General features: G+C 39.6%; 3 protein-coding genes across 9 annotated transcripts in view; 2 read left to right on the top strand and 1 right to left on the bottom strand.

Moving 5' to 3' along the window:
• Window positions 1–12,232, top strand: part of Sobp (Sine oculis-binding protein) — a 42,712-nt gene extending 30,480 nt beyond the window's left edge. For all 7 annotated transcript variants that reach the window (XM_017632045.1, XM_017632038.1, XM_017632060.1 and 4 more), the window contains exons 3-4: window positions 4,881–5,523; window positions 9,553–12,232. In XM_017632045.1, the coding sequence (XP_017487534.1) occupies window positions 4,881–5,523; window positions 9,553–11,708 (2,799 nt within the window). In that variant the 3' untranslated portion in view covers window positions 11,709–12,232. The remainder of the gene's footprint in view (window positions 1–4,880; window positions 5,524–9,552) is intronic.
• A 1,669-nt stretch (window positions 12,233–13,901) lies between these two features.
• LOC108375868 (double-strand break repair protein MRE11-like) lies at window positions 13,902–16,761 on the top strand. Its single transcript, XM_017632020.1, has 7 exons — window positions 13,902–14,145; window positions 14,209–14,332; window positions 14,389–15,331; window positions 15,389–15,502; window positions 15,561–15,721; window positions 15,793–16,312; window positions 16,378–16,761. Exons 1-7 carry the CDS (start codon window positions 14,055–14,057, stop codon window positions 16,465–16,467), a joined length of 2,043 nt encoding a protein of 680 aa, XP_017487509.1. The 5' UTR covers window positions 13,902–14,054; the 3' UTR covers window positions 16,468–16,761.
• LOC108375878 (guanine nucleotide-binding protein subunit beta-like protein 1) lies at window positions 16,741–18,337 on the bottom strand. Its single transcript, XM_017632031.1, has 3 exons — window positions 17,946–18,337; window positions 17,359–17,875; window positions 16,741–17,302 (listed from the first exon to the last, which is right to left on the bottom strand). The coding sequence occupies exons 1-3, from the start codon at window positions 18,081–18,083 to the stop codon at window positions 16,974–16,976; spliced, it is 984 nt and encodes a 327-aa protein (XP_017487520.1). The 5' UTR covers window positions 18,084–18,337; the 3' UTR covers window positions 16,741–16,973.
• Between the last annotated feature and the right edge of the window lie 382 nt (window positions 18,338–18,719).

Here is an 18,719-nt window from a genome sequence, read left to right as displayed (position 1 = left end):
TTTTTTTTTTCAAATTAAACCTGTTTTTATCTCATCTCTACGAATTTTTGCTTACGTATTTTGGCACCCCACACATGAAAAAGCAACCGAAAATGCAATTTGATACATTGCAAAGAAGAAAACATATATACATATGTACATATGTCTCCAAAAAAGGCGCGAATAACGAAATCAGCGTGAGCAACGAACGGCCATGAATTTTAGCATTGCAAAAATACGGTTGAAAACATTTTATACTATAATATTTAAATGCAACAATGACGTGAAAAAGAAAGATGTGTCATAAAAATCTGTAAAGCAGAGTCTGTTTACTGGCCACAAAGAACAAATGGATCTTGCCAGACATGAAGTTGATTTAGCTCTTGCTAAATAAACATATAAATATACATATGTATGTATGAATGTATGTAGTAGCTGCTGCTTGGACGCCTGACTGACACATGTCACCTCATAAGCCAATCGATCGAATTAGTGACTGAAATTGGAATGTTTTCACACTCACTTGCGCACAATGATCTGCTATACATACATATGTACATATGTATGTGCGCTTTGTGCCAGGCGCATTTTTTAGTTGTTACTAAACACCAATGTCCAGTGGAGAAGTGCGATATCAAATTTGATACTTGGCGGCGGTGAAGCGCATGATTGAAGGCAACGGTTGCATATGCTTAGCTGATTGCAACAGTAACAAAGTGGCATGCAGCTGCTATAAAATGCTAGCAAAGCAAGAAGTAAAAAAACAAAACCAAATAAATGCAATTAAAATATTAGCGATCTAAGAAAAAATATGTACATATGTATGTATATTACATAGATATATGTCTGACGGGCGCTTTTAGTACCAAGCACCTTCGCAATCAGTAGTGGTTCAAGCAGCTCTTGTCTTGAACATTGGTGTCGTTGGTGCCACCGGTCGCAAGCCACATAACTATGCACTCTCTGACGTGCTGCAAGAAAGCAGATGTAAAATTGCATACATCAAGGAAATCAATACCGAACACCAGTCAGCGCGATAAGAATAAGAAAAGGGAAAATATGTATCTGAAAGAAGCGCTTAAAAGAGGAGCTGAGGGGAAGCATTTTTGTTTGTTATTGGGTAATGAGAATGTTCAAATGGCACAACGCTGCTGATGGTGTCACTTGACAATGAAATGTTGAAAACTGTCATTTAATACATTCACATTTATTGCATACATACGTACATACATAAGTATACTTAATATGCATGCAGGCATACAGACTTGCGCAGCTTTAATTTGATCCTTCTCGCAGGAAAGTGTCGTATTCGGCATGATTTTGTGGGTCTTTGCGGTCACAAATATGTAATGTATCCATACACATGCAAACATATCTTGAATAGGAATCGAATTAAACTTCTTATATATACCCGGCTGTTTATAGGTATGTATTAGAGGTTTACGCCGACAGGCTTTGCGGCGGCGGCGTGGTCAACTTCAAAAATAATCGGCGGCGGCGGCGACGCCGGCGCGTCTGTAAAGGCCGGCGCTACTGCCCATAAGAGCCATGAGGCTACTAATCTTATCATGTCATCTCGTCAGCGTTAGGCATTCCTTATTAAATTAGTTTTAAATTTAAATATTGTTACTTCCTACTTGAATTAAAATTTTGAGTGCCTGGCGCTGATAGATAGGCGAACCGAAGAGGGTCTAACGCAAAGAAAGTTACTTGTGCAAATTGAGGCAACAACATCTCAAGTGACAGTTAATGCATGGTCGGGCATACCACAGGTCACGCATTGTGGACCACTGTTGTTTATTCCAAACTGTTGTTTATTCTATAAACGACTTGCCTAACTATTTTAATTTTGCAAACTGCCTGATGTTTGCAGATGATGTTAAACTTTTTTCAGTTGTGCGTGATCTCTCAGATTGTAATCGTCTTTAGCTCGATCTAGATGAATTTCAGCAGTGGTGTACATTAAACTGTTTGAACCTAAATATAGGTAGATGTTGCGTAGTTACGTTCTCGAGGCAGTCTAGTAGTGATATACCTTTTGACTATAAATTAGATGGTTGCGTTATAAAGCGGAGCACTGAAATAAAAGATTTGGGCATTATTTTTGACTCCAAACTCGCGTTTACAAAACACGTTGACTATATTGTATCTAAATCGTTCTCAATGATAGGCTTTATTAGGCGAAATACTCAAGAGTTCAGAGATCCAGTAACTTTAAAATCCTTTAGTAAGAAGCCGTCTGGAATACTGTTCTATAATATGGAGTCCATATTATGAAGTGGACTCGATCAAAATAGAAAGAGTTCACAAGATTTTCACCATATTCGCTATTTGCAAGTTGCCCTGGCAAGGTTATGTTCCTCCCTATATTGGCAGACAGAAATTGCTGGGTCTCCAGTCTTTGAAGGAAAGAAGAGATTACTTCTTCATTACATTTATTTATAAAATAATCAATGGGCACACAAATTGCGCTTATTTAACAGATTTGCTCATATTATATAATCCCCCGCGTAATTTAAGAAACAAAAGGCTATTGGTTGATGCTCTGCATACCACGAATTATGCCAAAAATGAACCAATTGCTAGATCATTGAATTGTGCAATACATATTCTAGTGTTATCGATTTTAACTTAAGTATTGATAGATTTAAGAATAATTTGTTTACAATATTCACCTAGAGTCTTCACTAGTCTGTAAGAAACTAGTTCTGTAGACTGAAATTAAAAAATAAATAAAGAAATATACTACATACATACATGGTTCTCTATGTTCTCTATAGATCCGTATGTACTATTTAAATTTAAAGAAATAAAAAAAAAATTTAAAGCTAAGTTATTGGAGTAATTTATTTCGCTATTAATAAATTTCTGAAATAACGTTATCTACCGTTATGTTAAATTAAGGGGTTCTTACGATTTTTTGCGGGTTATAGATTGAAAACTAGGGTGGTCTACTACTTTCCGGGGGTTTTATCCATCAACTCCCAGCAGAACAGGCCTGGTTAAAATTTCCACTAAAATTTTAAGTGCCAAATTTTCCGAGGGTAAACAAAAGTAATGAAAAATACTACTAATTTCCATCAAGAAGGGGGAACTTTAACCCTGTGTAGAAAACATTGCGATGCGATGGAGCAAAACCTTTCTGGGGTTTGCCCACCACTTGTGAATGCTAACATAGTTTTCACACTGCCACATAGAACTTGTATACGTCTGTGGGACCCCGGAATAAAATAACTTACTTATTTAAAATCTGTTTAAAAAATATTCAACTCTTTATTAAAGAAAAAATACACAAGAAGATCAATTTGTTTTTGTTTTATCTCCAATAATCGAGGAGTTAGATGCAATAAGGGCACTTCTGTTAAAACTGCTTTCTGAGATATTATCGTTAAAGTCTTTTGGTGTGTGACAACTTTCTTGTTGTTGTAGTAATCTGTAAAAAAGGAATATTGTTGTGGTATTGAAAAAAATTGTTATATATTCTGTAGTAGTAGTTCCTTCAAGCGATGCGTTTCATGAAAACTTTGTACAAAATTCCTTAGGCGCCGAACGCCGCCGCCGCCGCCGCCGCGCCGATATTTTCGTAACTCGGCGGCGGCGCGTGAGTAATGACAAAAAACGGCGGCGGCGGCGGCGTGGCTCGGCGGCGTATACCTCTAGTATGTATGGACTTATATTAGGGTGCCTCAAGCTCCATAAAAGAGAATCCCAACATTTTTCTCTAGGAAATTATAAAATAAACGCTTTTGCAGCAAACTTAAGCTTTGCTGATTATTTTAGCAGTTCAAAGCTTCCAATACTGCAAAGCAGCAGGGCAAGATCGGACTATACTCGCACAACTGACTGCGTCCTAAGCGGCGTGCTCTCACCACTTTGTAGGAATTTAACTGACGAACTCACTCTTGCTGCAGACTGAATGGGGGAGCAAAAAAATTGTGATCTATGCTGATGATGTTGCCATCAGAGATGAGTTTCCACATGCACTGTGCTACTTGATCCAGAGCCGCACTTCGTGGCGTATCCATACAGTCTCTGCCTTTATTCGGACAAAGGGGAGCTTGTGATCGTTAACAAAGCTTAATTCTCAGACGTTACTCTGGATACGAAGTTGGGCTGAAGGGAGAACATAGCTCAACGTCATTGGAAGGCTTCCGCAGCTCTGTACTTGTGCAATAGAGCCACAGGTGGCCGAAGTGGCGTTTGAACCTAAGCTCTTGCCAAAGGATTTACACGGCGGTTATTAGACTGGTTCTCCTTTATGGTATTACTGTATAGTAGCCTACTCTCAATAAGGGAACGAATCTTAAACTACTTAGCAAGGATCAACAGTCTAATACAATCTCGTGTATTTTGAACCTTCTTCGACTGGTTCTAAGGGAACAGCAGGTGGTATTTCTTGCTGGTATTCGTTGAAGAGGGATACCTCAGCGGGATCCTAAAATTTGGTTTTCTTCCGGGAAGCACGATTAAGTGTGTTCAATTTTTGTTTCCAGATAAAAATTTCTTCATGGAGATCTCCCGACGCAGGGAGGAGTGGGTGAAAAGCTATTGCACTCCAATCTAGAAGTATTGAATGTTTAACAGATGTCAAAGTAATAGAAGCAGTTTTTCGCGAAACCCTATTCGCATACCGGTCTTCTATGTCTTCCAGGCCGAGGTTTCATCTATTATGGAGGCTACAAATAAACTCAAAAACGATACAATTTATAACAATGTTTTCATTTTCAGTGGCCTCTAACCGCCGCAACTTGAGCTTTCCCTGGGTTATAGGGTATATATTTTTAGGCTTCATTTTCTGCATAAACATCCGCAGTCCATTTATGAAAGTCTCCTCATTTTTAAATCAATTCAAATATATGTATGTACATATGTAAATTTATCATTTCCTTTTGCCTTTGCAGGAATTCGCCGAGAATACAATGAACGAATTGCTCGGCTGGTATGGATTCGATGGTGTGGATCGGCTGGATTTATCTACGAAAACAAGCCGCCTGCTACAATCTGCAGCCGTTGCACAAGCAAACAATGCGGCATTGAGTGCAGCCAACAACAACAGTAGCAGTAGCGGAAATAATACAAACAACAATAACCACTCTGGTGCAATAAGCCATCAAAGGCATTGCATGGAAAAGCGACGAAGTCGCAGTCGCGCAGCCACGCTGCTACAGCTGCAGCAGCAGCAGCAGCAGCAGCAGCAACAACAACAACAGCAACAAAACGAGCACATACGTAATATTCTTAACAAAAACAACAATAATAACAACAAAAATGGAACTAGTAATAATGCGATCAACAAAAACAGCAGCAGCAACAACAATGGCAGCAGCAACAGCAAAATGTCGCTCAACTGCATTTCAGGAAATTATCGCAGCGGCAACAGAGGAAAGTCGAACATACTAACTGGTGTTGGCAGTGGTGCGGGTGGTGGTGGTGGCGGTGGCGGCGAAAGCACAGCCTCGGATCATGATACACGCAGCTCGCGCGAGGAGGATTCCAAGAGTCCGATTTCGGCAGGAAAAAATACGCTTGTGGAGGAGAAAATTGGTGAGTAATGAGCTGAAAACAAATTTAAAATAAGTAATTTTTAAGCAACAAACAAACCGACTTCAATTCTCATATACAAATTTAAGATTATCGTTAATTTCTTCATGATTCAATGATCGGATTTAAAATAAATTAGAATGAGACCACCTGTAAGGTAACACCTTTCCTTAAAAAAAAAAATAATTATAGAAATCGGTTAACGTGGTTCAAAGTTATGCGGTAATACATAAAAAAATATTCCAACGAATTGATAAGCTTCTCCTTTTTGTGAAGTCGGTTTAAAATCAAGGAAAGTACTCAAAGTTCGGGTGAATTACCGAACCTCGTACACCACGCACTTAGTTTTCTCGCCTTTCTGTAAACTACCTTTAATAGGAAATAAGCAGGCGTGGTCATTGTCCAATTTTCCCATTTTCAATACCAACCCCAGATATATAAATTTTTACTCAAGTTATCGTGTGCACGGACGGAAAAACGTACTTAATCGATTTCTCTTTTTATTCTGAGCATTCTGGTATAAACATCTACGAGGGTTGCTATTTATATTTCGGGACCTAAAGTTCTAAAATTAACTTTAGTGGTTGGAAGCCGTTTTATAGTATCTTTTAATATTTTTTTTTTAATTTTTATTTTTTTAAAAAGAAAACAATATATATTTTTTTTAATAAAAAAAAATTGCTAATAGACAAACAGAATAACTCTTAGGCAGTGGTCGGCAAAAGCTAAACTGTAACTGTATTGATGAGAACAAGAGAACTGGGCCCTTACGGGCTAACCTAATATTCACGCACGCCGCCAATTTATTGTCAAAAATTTCTCATGCACATGCAACTTGTATGAGATCAACCGAAATTGAACGGCGTGCGTATGAAGCTAACTCAATTTCCAATTTTTGTTCTGCGTGACATTTTGATTTGACGTTTCGCTCAATGAAATCAAATGCAAACGCATGCAAGTCAATTTCGGGTGACGCAAAAAAACAAATTCGACGGCATGCGTACCAAAACGCAAGCCACGAATATTAGGTTAGCCTGTTACTCTGTAGTTCGAATCGAAAATAAGTTCTATTCGAACGCCTAACTCTTTTATAGCACCAATCGTTCGAAATCGAACAAATTTACTATTGATTCGAGCTACAGTCTCCATTAGCGTACAGCCATCGCAGGAGGAGATCTGGCAGTTTCATCGCAGGCGAAATGCTCATCTCAGAAAAATTTTTGTACTTGGGCATTTCATCGCAGAAGATTTCTTTTCAAGAAGTGCTTACGAGTACCTTCCAAATGACGATAATAACTATATTCGCAAAAATAGCTTACTCCACGTTGTTTTGAATATATAATTTATAGAAAAACACTACTTTATTAAAAATTAAAACAAGCTGTGAAACTAACTATTTGACAGTTCATCGCCTGCGATATCTCGCAAGCGATATCTCCTGCGATTACGATGAGCGGTCTCCACAAGCAATTCATCACAGGAGATCTATCGCAGCAGATGAACAATCGCTAAAGGCCCCGCCAGATATAAATTCTTTTCTGCGTCCCAGGGATACTTTTGACTGACATCGAAGTTAACTCTGGGATTTTGAATAGAAGACGCCACATTGGCAACGTATGCATTGCCGCAACTGATATAAATCGCCCAACTCTCAACTTTTTACGTGCGTCAATGCGGCAAAACAGCAATGTATGGAACGAATGCAGAGCAACTGACTTTTGACCAATCAAAATGAGCCGTTTTGTTTGCGCCAACGTTTTCATTGTGGCGCTTCGCAATGTTATGTGCGTCTTGTCAGTCAAAAGCATCCCTGTGACGCAGAAAAGAATTTCTATCTGGCGGGGCTTTAACGGATACAGCAAGTAAGGGCCCTGCTCCGTATGAGCTACCCAGTAGGAAATTGCGAGTACTGAAACAAAATTTTGATAAATATTTTCTTCTACAGGAGTAGCACAAAATATTTGGGCAATTCACAAGGTGTCGTATTTGTCGTGTTTGTGGTGAAGTCATGATATTTCATGACAGTTGTAAAAATGTTGTTATTGTTTTGTGAAGAAAAATAACACATGACGATACAACTCTGCAACCTATGTTTATTCGGTGTTATGTGAGGTTAAGTGCTGAGATATAATAAATAATCGTAACAGGTGTTCACAACCGTCGTGTTTTAACACAACTTTTGTTAGGAAAATATAACTTCACAACACCTTGTGAATTGCCCAATTATAAAAAGACTATTAAAAAGAGGTAGGGCTTTTTAAATAGTAGCATGTAACTCCGCTGTTTTTGGTACTAGCACTTTAAAATTTGTATTTAAGGCGTGTTTTTATACCCTACCAAAATTTGTGAAAAACGCAGTTTTGAAAAAAATGTTGTTTAGGGCCTCTGTGAATTAAGATAACGATATATTTAACATATATATGTGCATCGCTCATTTACTAGAAAAGTTTCATAATGCAAAAATAGCAAAAAGCGAGTTAAGTATGCAAGAATGAACGTTACCCCTTTGCTATAATGTGTGAAAAATTTCAGTTCTTTCAATTAGTCTTTCGCATACACAGTAATAAGCTTTCAAGATAGTTGCCAGAATTGGCAATTGTCTTACAAGAGACTTTTCTCTCTCGAAAGACTGTGGTGAGTTTTCGAATTACTTCAGGGTGATGTTCCATATTTGTCATGCACAAAGTTGCCTGCGTCCTGGTAACTATTTTGTAATATAACCAATATTATATCCCCCAACGCTTTTCCTTCTTGGGATAGGGTGTTGTGCCACTTGTCACCAGCACAACTTATTCAGTTGACGTCCGATATGCGGTTGGTGCGCGTGAAGCCAACGTGGCAAGTGGTACCGTATTGTTGAAACCACATGTTGTCCAAGTCCATGTTATCTAATTCAAGCCATAAAAAGTGTGTTATCACGCTACGATAACGTCCATTCGTTGTAAAACGTTGCCGGCTTTTTTTTCCAATAAGTACTGGTTGGATCGCTATTTCCTAAGCCTGTAGTACCAATTTTCTGCAAAGAATTTACATATCACAAATAATTGCTGCCAAAGATGTGTATCACACTTGTATGGCCCTCTATGTTGGCTTTCCTTTTTGGAAATACTCAACTGTGACTCATTTGCTGGTTCTCCAAACTATTTGTCTTATTTTGCTTTGGCTTTGCCAGGTTCTCATATGCCTGATATTCAATCGCATTAACCGACATGCTTGTATGTTCATACATCCTTCAATGTTGCAAATACACTCAACGGCAATTATTAAAATTGCATTCGAAAAAGCAACCATTGCAGCTAACTGCATATCTGACTACCTCAGTGCTGGTCTGTTAAGTTCATCATCACACAAACTCACACTCACAAACGTTATAAAAAACGAGAGTGTGTGTTTGTGTTTTTAAGGATAATTCTGAAGAGATAAATTTCAGCTGAGCGAAGGTGGATGAGTCTGTCTGATATGCTTAACTTAACCGAAAAGTAGGTGGCACCTCCCCTTGCCACCACTCGTTTTACGTTTGCTACAAAGTCAAGCTCGTGAAAGACCAACTTCACTTGTCCGTGTTCGAAGCCCCACTGTGCGTTAAGCTCATGGTTTTCATTTTGTGTGGTGTAGAATTTCAAATTTTGCATTTTTAATGATTTTATCAGATTTTTGCTTTATTTTAAGTTCATTTTTCTGCTCATCGTTCAAAAGCCGAAACAAAATGAGTAAGGTATTCAAGTTGCCAATAGTTTTATACTCTTCTCATTTTTGTTGTAAAACACACTAAAATGATAATTAAGATCGGCATCACATCGCTTGAGCATTGAAGTAATTAAAGGGTAAACTTTTTATGTATGCATGCATTTTTTTTTAAGTAAATACGTTTGTTAGCGCGGTTAAACTTGGCGCCGATTTTGTGAGCGCCAAGCTTTCGATCAAACAGTTTAAGAGGCTGTTAAGAATTATAAACAAACTCGAAAAATTAACCTATTATGTATCACTATTACTTTTCCTCTCATTTCCCCTTTCTTTTTCTTACTTTTTTAGATCTCCAAAACTGCTGCTGGTGTCGTCGTCCTGTGCCGGATAATTCCCCTGAGTTTCTCACCACTTCCGCTACACGCTATTGTTCCGAATCCTGTTTCACGCAGTCTCGTCGCGCGTCCTTCAAGAAGGCCAAAACCTGCGATTGGTGTAAACACGTTCGCCATGCCATCAGCTACGTAGACTTTCAGGACGGTGCCTCACAGCTCCAATTTTGCTCTGACAAATGCCTCAACCAGTATAAAATGCAGATTTTCTGCAAAGAGACACAGGCGCATCTGGACATGAATCCTCATCTTCGCGAGCAGGGTTTGGAAGCCGTGGCTTCCGGTAATGGCACTGGCCTTATAACGCCCGACTTGTGGCTTCGCAACTGCCGCAGTCGCTCCGCATCACCGGCATCTACACTCTCCGTCTCGCCAGGTCCACCGGGTCCTACAGTAATTATGCCTAATAATACCAACTTGGCTACTGGCTCGTCGTCGTCACCAGGCTCTTCGGCCGCCTCAAATTTGGGACATTCGTCTGCTACGCCACACAAGCCCATGATCTCAGTAGCGCCCGTATCGAAGCTTATGTCAAAGAATGTAGGCATGTTGACTTCGATGCCGGTGCCAACATCGAATCGAGGCTCACCGAAGCACAACCGCAAGAAGCGTCCTTTGCGTTCCAGCATAAGTGGCGGCGCAGGCTCTCACGCAGATTTGTCTTCCGCCTGCGTGAAGGGAAGTCTCAATGCAATCGCGCGCGATGCTGGCTCTTCAACTGCTTCTGTCGCATCCGGTTTGCTGGGCAAAGCAAAATCGTTGCTTGGTGCTACCTCGAACAACAACTTGCGCACAAGTCCTGGTGTACATTTGCCGCCAGCTGGTGCTAGTGCGTCCAGCGCAAAACCGAGCGCGTCCGTACTAAACCAATTCGCGGGCTCCAGCGTGCAAGATCTGCACATGAGTGTGCCGCCCCTATCGCCTATGTTGGAGCAACAGACGCCACCGCATCCATTGCCTCCGCACGCGCTGAATGCGAGCGGACCGGCTTTCTTCGCAACACCACCTGGCCCGCAGCCACCGAACAGCGGCGGACCACATCAGCAACTACCTCCTGGCGCTTTCCCACCGCACCCGCCTGCGTTTCTGTCAAGCCCAGGGGCGCCAACTGCTCCTGGCATGCTGCCGCGATACCCAGGAACGGGTTGGTTTCCTGGATTTCCACCGCCTCCACATATTACACATCCACCGCCTGATTTGGTAGGTGGTTTGGGACTCGGCGCCCTACTGGGTGCACCGCCGCCGGTAACAGTCATGGTGCCCTATCCTATAATTATACCGCTGCCCATACCAATACCAGTGCCACTACCAGTAGTGGACTTTTACAAGGCGTATCTATCGCCAGAGGAGCGCGCCAAACTGAAGCAAAAAGAGAATAGTCAAGCCAATGCAGCCGCAAATGAGCCATCGACTGCTGCGGTGACAGCGGACGATAGCGATTGTGAACCAAAAATTGAAGTCACAGAAGAAACTGTGAACGAAGAACCTTTAGACTTCACCAAGACAAAGGAACTCGAAGGAGATGAGCCCGAAAAACCAGGGTCCAGTCTTAAGCGCGCCTTATCAGAGGAACACCTGACGGCGACTACGACTACAACGACTTCATTATCCCTAGTTACACCCACGACAAATATCACTGCGACCACCGCTGTTACGCCCTCTCCCGAGGACTCACCCTGCTCACCTACAATCTCCGGTAAGGCAACGCACTGTATCGTGCGCACAGATGACACGGAAACCCCCAAACGCGATTTAGGCATGGAAATGGATGATATACCCGCCGCTGGGAGCGAAATGGACGATGCTAAGCAAAAATTACCGAAGTTCAAAATTACACGACTGCAAACGAAGCGCACACTCATTCAAACCAAAGAAACACCTACCACGCCCACCACAGCTGTAGCCGAATGTAGTCGACCACTGCGAAAACGAAAGCGAATTATCGATTGTGATTTCCAAAAATTGGCTTTGAAGGAAGCCGCCGCGATGGACGCCGATGGCGCGGACTTAAACGAAGCGTTTAACGTGGACGCTGAGGCAAAGGCGGCAACAACAGCCAGTGTGGGAAGTACAGCGTGCACCAGCAATACTAAAGCGCAAAGCAAAAAGTAGAAAGTAAGGAACTGAATTTAGTTCTTAGTTCTTAAAAATTTATAGGTTATTTTTAGTTGTTTATTAAACAAACATAAATAAATATTTTTTTTTTTCATATTGTGAGTTCAAAGAATATTATATGTATATATAAGACATGGCGCAATTAAAAGGTGAAGGATAAAAACAAAGCTTTCTTGCTTTATTTCTTATTTCAAGTTTTCAAATAAAGCAATGCCATTATCTTTCTTCTCACTCTTACTACTTCACCTGGTGTAATCCCACCATGATATATAGGTCTCGAAAATAAATTGTGTCATATGCCATAGAAGGCAAAAAGCCGTTTAAAACTCAGTTATGCCAATAATAGTATATATTGTGCTTTAGAACATTTAATATGTATGTAATGCAAACAAAAATAATTTTTAAGTTAGACATTTAACTACAGCATCGCTTTAAGTTAGCCTTAGAACTAAAAAATAAAAAAAACGTTTGTTGTTCATAACCTCATAATTTATTTATTGGCGAGTGTGGTCAAAAATTTATTCAACAGATTAAAAAAAATAATTATTTTAATACTTTTCTTTGAGCATGAGAAAAAGATGAAGAAAACAAAAATAAATAAATTTAAAGTATTTAAAAGAATCTTAAATGTAGAAGTTGTAGAAATGTAAATAAAATGTGTTTAAAAAAATTGAAAGATTAATAAAAACTTGATTAATGTCTAAATAAATTATGCATAAAAAAGCCTATTAAAGGGCTTATTATTAAGCTTCTGATAAATATAAATATAGTTATAATAACTAAAATTCTTTTTTCCTGCTTCGCTTCTTCTGAGCACACTTTTCTGAAAATTCGATTGCTCGCTTGTAGTTTTTTCTACTATGCCGAAAGACAATATGGCAACGCTACGGTGTTATTAAAAAGACCAAGGCGAATTTATATAAAGTGGTAGCAAGAATACAACAACAACAACCACATGTATTTTGTATTGGTTGTATTACTTAGGGTTTACACCAGACAATATTGTCAAAATGGTGTGTTTGTTGTAAACACGGCGAATTCATATTACAACAAACACATTATTTTGACATAATGGTCTTGACAATATTGTCCGGTGTAAACCCTAAGTTATGTCAAATCTCAATTCGCCCCAAAAGTTTAAATGTGCTTTGTTTTTGCTTTTGATGGATGTGCTCTCAAATCAGTAAAATCAAAAACAAAATACATGGAAGTCGAAGAAATCAGCTGATTTTACAACTCCACCTTGTATAAATTCGCCTTGAACACCACCGAGCCGGATTTACATAAGGTACTGTTACCGGATCAGCTGATTTCAAGGCGAATTCGTACTGTTTGTCAAAATGATGAGTTTGTTGTAATTTTGATTTGTACTGATTGCCAATGTGCGTATCATTTGTTTGTGTAGTTTTTCTTTTTGGTCTGCCTATACCGCCTTGTATAACCACCTCTCGATACTCCGTGTCGAAGCGTTTATTCCTTGGTTATAATGCACGGGCGAATCGTAACAAATCGCGGCGAAATCGTAAGGATCTATTGATTTTAGATGCTTCCGTTTTACGTTACGTTCAAGTGCATTATAATCGTTCGAATTCATTGGCCATATATTAAATAATTAAGTGACAGTTCACTCCGTTCCGTTACTTCCATTATAATCCAGACATAAGGCTTCCAATAAGAACGCGTGTAGACCAAAAATAAAAACGATTTAGGGGAGCCTAGCCTATCAAAAGCAAGTGCAGGGGCTAACAGCGGTTTTAATGCTGATACAAATGAAAAAAATATATAGATTTTTCATCGCCTCAATGCGGAGAAACTCCTCCTTAATTGAACCATTTTTTTCCAGATGAATTGGACGATGTTATCTCGTAGGCCTAAAAGACTTCATTCATCCATCAAGGCATTTTTCTTGAATTTTAGATCTACGAAGGTGGAAACTGATAAAAATAATATTTTACTGTAGCGACAACATCAAGAGGGCGACGCGAGTGCTTTGACATGTGGTTTCCACATTGCTTAGTACAAATGGTTCAACTTTTGGTAGAAGCATATTCTTAGTCGAAATAAAGTCGATGCAGCTTTCTCGACAGATATTCTGTTGAAAATTATGTAAAAAAGCGGCAATTATATATGGAATCGGTATTGGGTACCAGAATCTTTCTCAAGTATTGGGTACCGGTAATTCAGCACATCACTTGCCTTGCATTAGTGAAATGCAACTCTGTTGGTACGCGCAAATTTTGCAAATTTTGGCAATTTCATGTTTTGACGGAAATTTGCGCTAATTGGAGTTTTCTTCTTAATTTGTTAACAAAATTTTCATTAAGGAAACAAAGATCCAGTAAAATGAGTGAAGAAGTAGATACTGAAGATGTGCTGCGCATAATGGTGGCTACGGATAATCATCTGGGCTATGCCGAGAAAAATGCAGTGCGCGGTAAGCATTTGGATTTTGAAATAAAAACCTCTGTAGTTTTATATACGGATTTCATCATTTTAGGTGATGATAGTTTCATAGCTTTTGAGGAATTACTCGAACTGGCTGTGCAGGAAGATGTAGATTTCATTTTACTGGGGGGTGATCTATTTCATGATGCCGTACCCAGTCAGAACACGTTACACAAGTGGGTTTGTGCAGTATTTTACGTGAAACCTATACGCCAATTTCTATTCCATTCAGCTGTATGAAACTGCTCCGGCGCTACACGTTTGGCGATAAACCAATAAACATTGAACTTCTTAGTGATCAGGCTGTTAACTTTCACAATGCAGTCAATGAGACGGTCAACTACGAGGATCCAAATCTGAATGTAGCCATACCGGTATTTTCCATACATGGCAATCATGATGACCCCAGCGGTTTTGGTCGTCTTAGTTCACTTGATTTGCTCTCCACCACGGGATTGGTAAACTACTTTGGCCGCTGGACTGACCTCACTAAAGTAAATATCAATCCAGTACTTTTACGTAAAGGTCAAACGCAACTGGCACTTTATGGTTTAAGTCATATCCACGATGCACGCTTGCGTCGACTTTTCGAGGACTTTAAAGTCAACATGGAGTATCCTAGTTCCGAAGAAGGTGAATGGTTTCACTTAATGGTGCTCCATCAGAACCACGCTGACCGCGGTCCGAAAAGTAATATACCCGAGGAAATGTTACCCGATTTCTTGCACTTAATTATTTGGGGACACGAACACGATTGCCATATTGAGCCACAGTTTAATGCAAAACGCAACTTCTATGTTAGCCAACCAGGATCATCTGTCGCGACTTCGCTGGCTGAGGGTGAGGCCCTTAAGAAACATGTGGGCCTGTTGGAAATACATAAAACACGTTTTCAAATGAAACCGATGCCACTACAAACTGTACGTCCATTTGTATTCGATTCGGTAGATTTGTCGCAAATAGCGGAAGAACTAAAATTGGATGAAGGTGATGTAACAAACAAGGTAATAGCCATGGCAAAAGAGCGTGTTGAAGATATGATCATCCGCTCCAAGGAACAGTTAACAGGACATCCGAAGCAACCGAAATTGCCGTTGATTCGTCTACGTATTATATTCTCCAGTGAGGAGCAAATGTTTAATGCTATTCGCTTTGGTCAGTCGTACAATGAGCAGGTAAAAGTGCTATTAAAACCTAATTAATAAACTTAAAGAAATAACCATTGCTTATAGGTGGCCAATCCTGCAGACATGATACTTTTTAAAAAAGTGTTAAAACGTGTTAAGGGAGAGTACAGCGATGGAGACAAGGAGGCTTTAAGGGGTGCTTTAGATGGAATACAAATTGTAAGTTGAACTTCGATTTTGAAACTTTATTAAGAAAATAATTTAATTTTGCGCATAGGATTCAAGCAGCGAAATGAAAATTGAGAACTTTATTGAGCGTTATTTCCAAGAAATACCCGCTAAGCGCCAGCTTAAAGTCCTTTCGCCAAAAATATTGTCGGAGATTTGCAATCGTCTTGTCGAAAAGGGTGATGTAAACGCAGCTGAGGGCATCATAAAGTAATTATTTTTAAAATACTATTCTATATATATTTCATCTATACATAAGTATATGAAAATTTTTCCCCAAGACACTGCAAATATGGCGCTTTAGAACACTTAATGGAATCTCTACCCGCCGACGATGAAGTCGAGGAATCGCTAGAAGCATTTAATAAAACGCTTTCACTAGATGATATAATAAATCGCCTAGATAATTTAAGCTCAAAGGTGAAAGCTAATGTGAGCGACACGTCTTTATCCTCCACAAGTAGCAAGAGTAGACAGTCCGCGAGAGGTACGAGTTCCTATGTTATCCCAGACGATGATGAAAATGATAGTGACGTTGAGCCGCTCGCAAAAAAAGCTACCAAAAAGCAAGCCAAAACAGGAAACAACTTTTTCCTAGACGATAACGATGATAGTGATAACGATGCGGGACCTGCGACTGCTAAGACAATAAATTCCACACGCGGAAAGAAAACGACTAAAGCTGAAACTGGCGCTAAAACAATCGCTGGACGCGGGCGCGGTAGAGGACGTGGGCGAGGTGCTGCACCTCCTCCAACACGTACCACACGCCAAGCCTTGGATGTATCTGTTAACTCTACGGTAAGTCAGGTTTACCTCTTCCTAATGTATTGAAAGAAAACTACGTTGTTTCATATGAATTACAGCGATCTACTCTATTGGAGTCATTGGCAAATGCGCGCTCAAGACGTGGCGTTAAAAATGCACCAGTTATCGACATTTCTGATTCAGAGTGATTTTCATTATTAAATATATTTTTCCACTTTATCGATTAACTATGTATCTGCAAGCAAAACTAATTGCTAAATTCCAATCGCTTTATGCCACTGCCATCTACATATGCACATAAGTATGTGGATGGATTTGATTTAATATAATCCGTTCTCCTTATGACTGAAATAATCCTTATAAATATTTTTACCCTGTTTATGCCCTGTTATGGGCAAATCCTGATTCAAATAATTTTCCCAGTTTTATTTTTTACATTTGCATTTTAAGAAATATATAAACTTCGGACCAATATCAAATAATTGGAATATTTTATTTCGTTTATGGCTATTTTAGTTCTATTTTTTTTTTTTTTTTTTAGAAAAAATCTGCGAAATTTATATTTTCGAAACAGTGGATTATTGCCACTAAAATAATATGTTTGTTTATGTTCTTCATTTGGGCTGAAGGAATAGCTGGGCAATCACAATATAAAATGGTTGATATCTGTTTCAACTGTACAAGAGTATCCTAATCAGTTGTATAAATCCCAAAGTGTAATCTGGCCATCTGTTCCTGCGGCAGCCATAATGCGAGCTTTCCACATTGACACCTTATCCTCCGAGTAAGCAATGTCCATGATGCCACCACCCGACGCAGTCTTATGTTCAGTCAATACTGCTAGTGGACGCAGACTTTTCCACGAAAAAATGCGCACGCGGCCATCCCAACCGCCCGTAGCGAATACTTTTTGGTCATCGCGTATGCGTATACAGTTGATGCCAGAGTTTTTTATAATTATATCGTTTGCTCGTTGCAATTGCATCGATTGACGTTGGTATGTAATGGTAGTGAGTTTCTCGGCTGTAATTTAAAGTTAAGTTAATGGGTAACATGTAGTTTTTCGAAATTGAACTCACTTGGTCCTCCAACAATGCCGCGATTGGTTAAAGGGTCATAGTCCACTGCCATAGGTTCGGGATCCAATTGCAGTAAATCGATAATAACGCCAGAACTTAAATCCCAGGTGAGAAAGTGCCCAGACTCGTAACCTGCGAGTACAAATAGTTGTGAAGCGCATTCGAAGGGTCTTAGACACGACACGCTGCCCAACTTTGGCAATTGTGAATCGTCTGGCACAAGCATTTGGGGTGGTGCAGTGGCATCATAATTTACATGCAAAACGCCAATTGAATTTTCGTCACATGGATAAAAGAGCAGTGGCTCACCGCCGCCCTCTGGTGGCGTGTACAATGAAGTGTGACAGAATGCCGCAAAATTACCGTCGATTATGCGTTGACGGATGTAACCACTATTCGACATAGACCACAAAGTGACTGTACCACCTTTCTCCTGTGTTATCAAGGTGTTGTCGGTATGATGAAGGCTCGTGATAGGCTGCTGGCCAACTTCAAAATGCAATGATGATCGATTTGTCTACAAAAGTATATGTTTATTTTAGGTTAACTGAATTGGGTTAAATTTTTGAATTTCGTTTTATGCACACCTGCAAATCCCATAAGAACACACTGCCCTTAACCGTGCCGGCTAGCAAGCGATCACAATGGTGGAAACAAATCGAGTTCACTTGACCCATTTCAGGGCAACGTAGGCTAAAAACTGGATCAGGCGGCAAAACAGCCATGCTGCTGCAAGTAACTTAATGTCTGGTTGTTTTATGAAAAAACGATGTTTTGTACTTTTTCTATTGGCACATTTATCAGGTTATTGTATTATAATCGCAATTATTTAAATAATTAGTTCAAAAGCTTATAACTGAATTTAGCATTAACAAAATCATAAAATAAACACGCCCAGCTGACACTACAATACAGCAACAGCAGCTTGTCAACGAACCCGCCTGATTTTAGAGGAGATGGCGTAGCTGATGATAAACAAAGAATGAGCTCAAAACGTAATCGCAAAAACAAATGATGTTGAAAGCGGATGAGTGGAATTTAGAAAAAATGTATCAAAAATTATACAATTGTATCAAAACGGCAACGCTGTCTGACACTCTGATCTATCCCATGAACCAAAAATACAAGATCACGTAAGAACGCGACGTTGTATTTGTAACTGGTTTTGAGAAAAAAGTTTGCGAAAGCGGGTTTGTCAGCTGAGCGTTTGTTTACATCACAAGCACCACTATTTTACACTTTTATTCAAGTAAAGAAGAGTTAATTCAACATGACAACACATTTTAAAGCATTTTGTTGCATCATTTTACCTAAATTGTGCGTTTAAAGTGGTTGACAATAATTTTGGCTAATTTTGGTTT

Source organism: Rhagoletis zephyria, unplaced genomic scaffold, assembly GCF_001687245.7.
Source record: "Rhagoletis zephyria isolate East Lansing unplaced genomic scaffold, Rhagoletis_zephyria_1.1 Rzeph_scaffold_00095, whole genome shotgun sequence".
In the NCBI taxonomy this organism is placed as follows: Eukaryota; Metazoa; Arthropoda; class Insecta; order Diptera; family Tephritidae; genus Rhagoletis; species Rhagoletis zephyria.
Note: the sequence above shows the minus strand (reverse complement) of the source record. Positions and strands in the feature narration are given on the sequence as shown.

What these genes read in the sequence shown, in the direction of transcription:
- LOC108375878 (XM_017632031.1), bottom strand. Translation starts at nt 18,083, where the DNA reads ATGGCTGTTTTGCCGCCTGATCCAGTTTTTAGCCTACGTTGCCCTGAA. An exon ending in TGTTCTTATGGGATTTGCAG is followed by an intron (nt 17,876 to 17,945) that starts GTGTGCATAAAA and finishes ATACTTTTGTAG; the next exon opens with ACAAATCGATCATCATTGCA. An exon ending in CGGCATTGTTGGAGGACCAA is followed by an intron (nt 17,303 to 17,358) that starts GTGAGTTCAATT and finishes TTTAAATTACAG; the next exon opens with CCGAGAAACTCACTACCATT.
- LOC108375868 (XM_017632020.1), top strand. Translation starts at nt 14,055, where the DNA reads ATGAGTGAAGAAGTAGATACTGAAGATGTGCTGCGCATAATGGTGGCT. An exon ending in CGAGAAAAATGCAGTGCGCG is followed by an intron (nt 14,146 to 14,208) that starts GTAAGCATTTGG and finishes TCATCATTTTAG; the next exon opens with GTGATGATAGTTTCATAGCT. An exon ending in AGTCAGAACACGTTACACAA is followed by an intron (nt 14,333 to 14,388) that starts GTGGGTTTGTGC and finishes TATTCCATTCAG; the next exon opens with CTGTATGAAACTGCTCCGGC.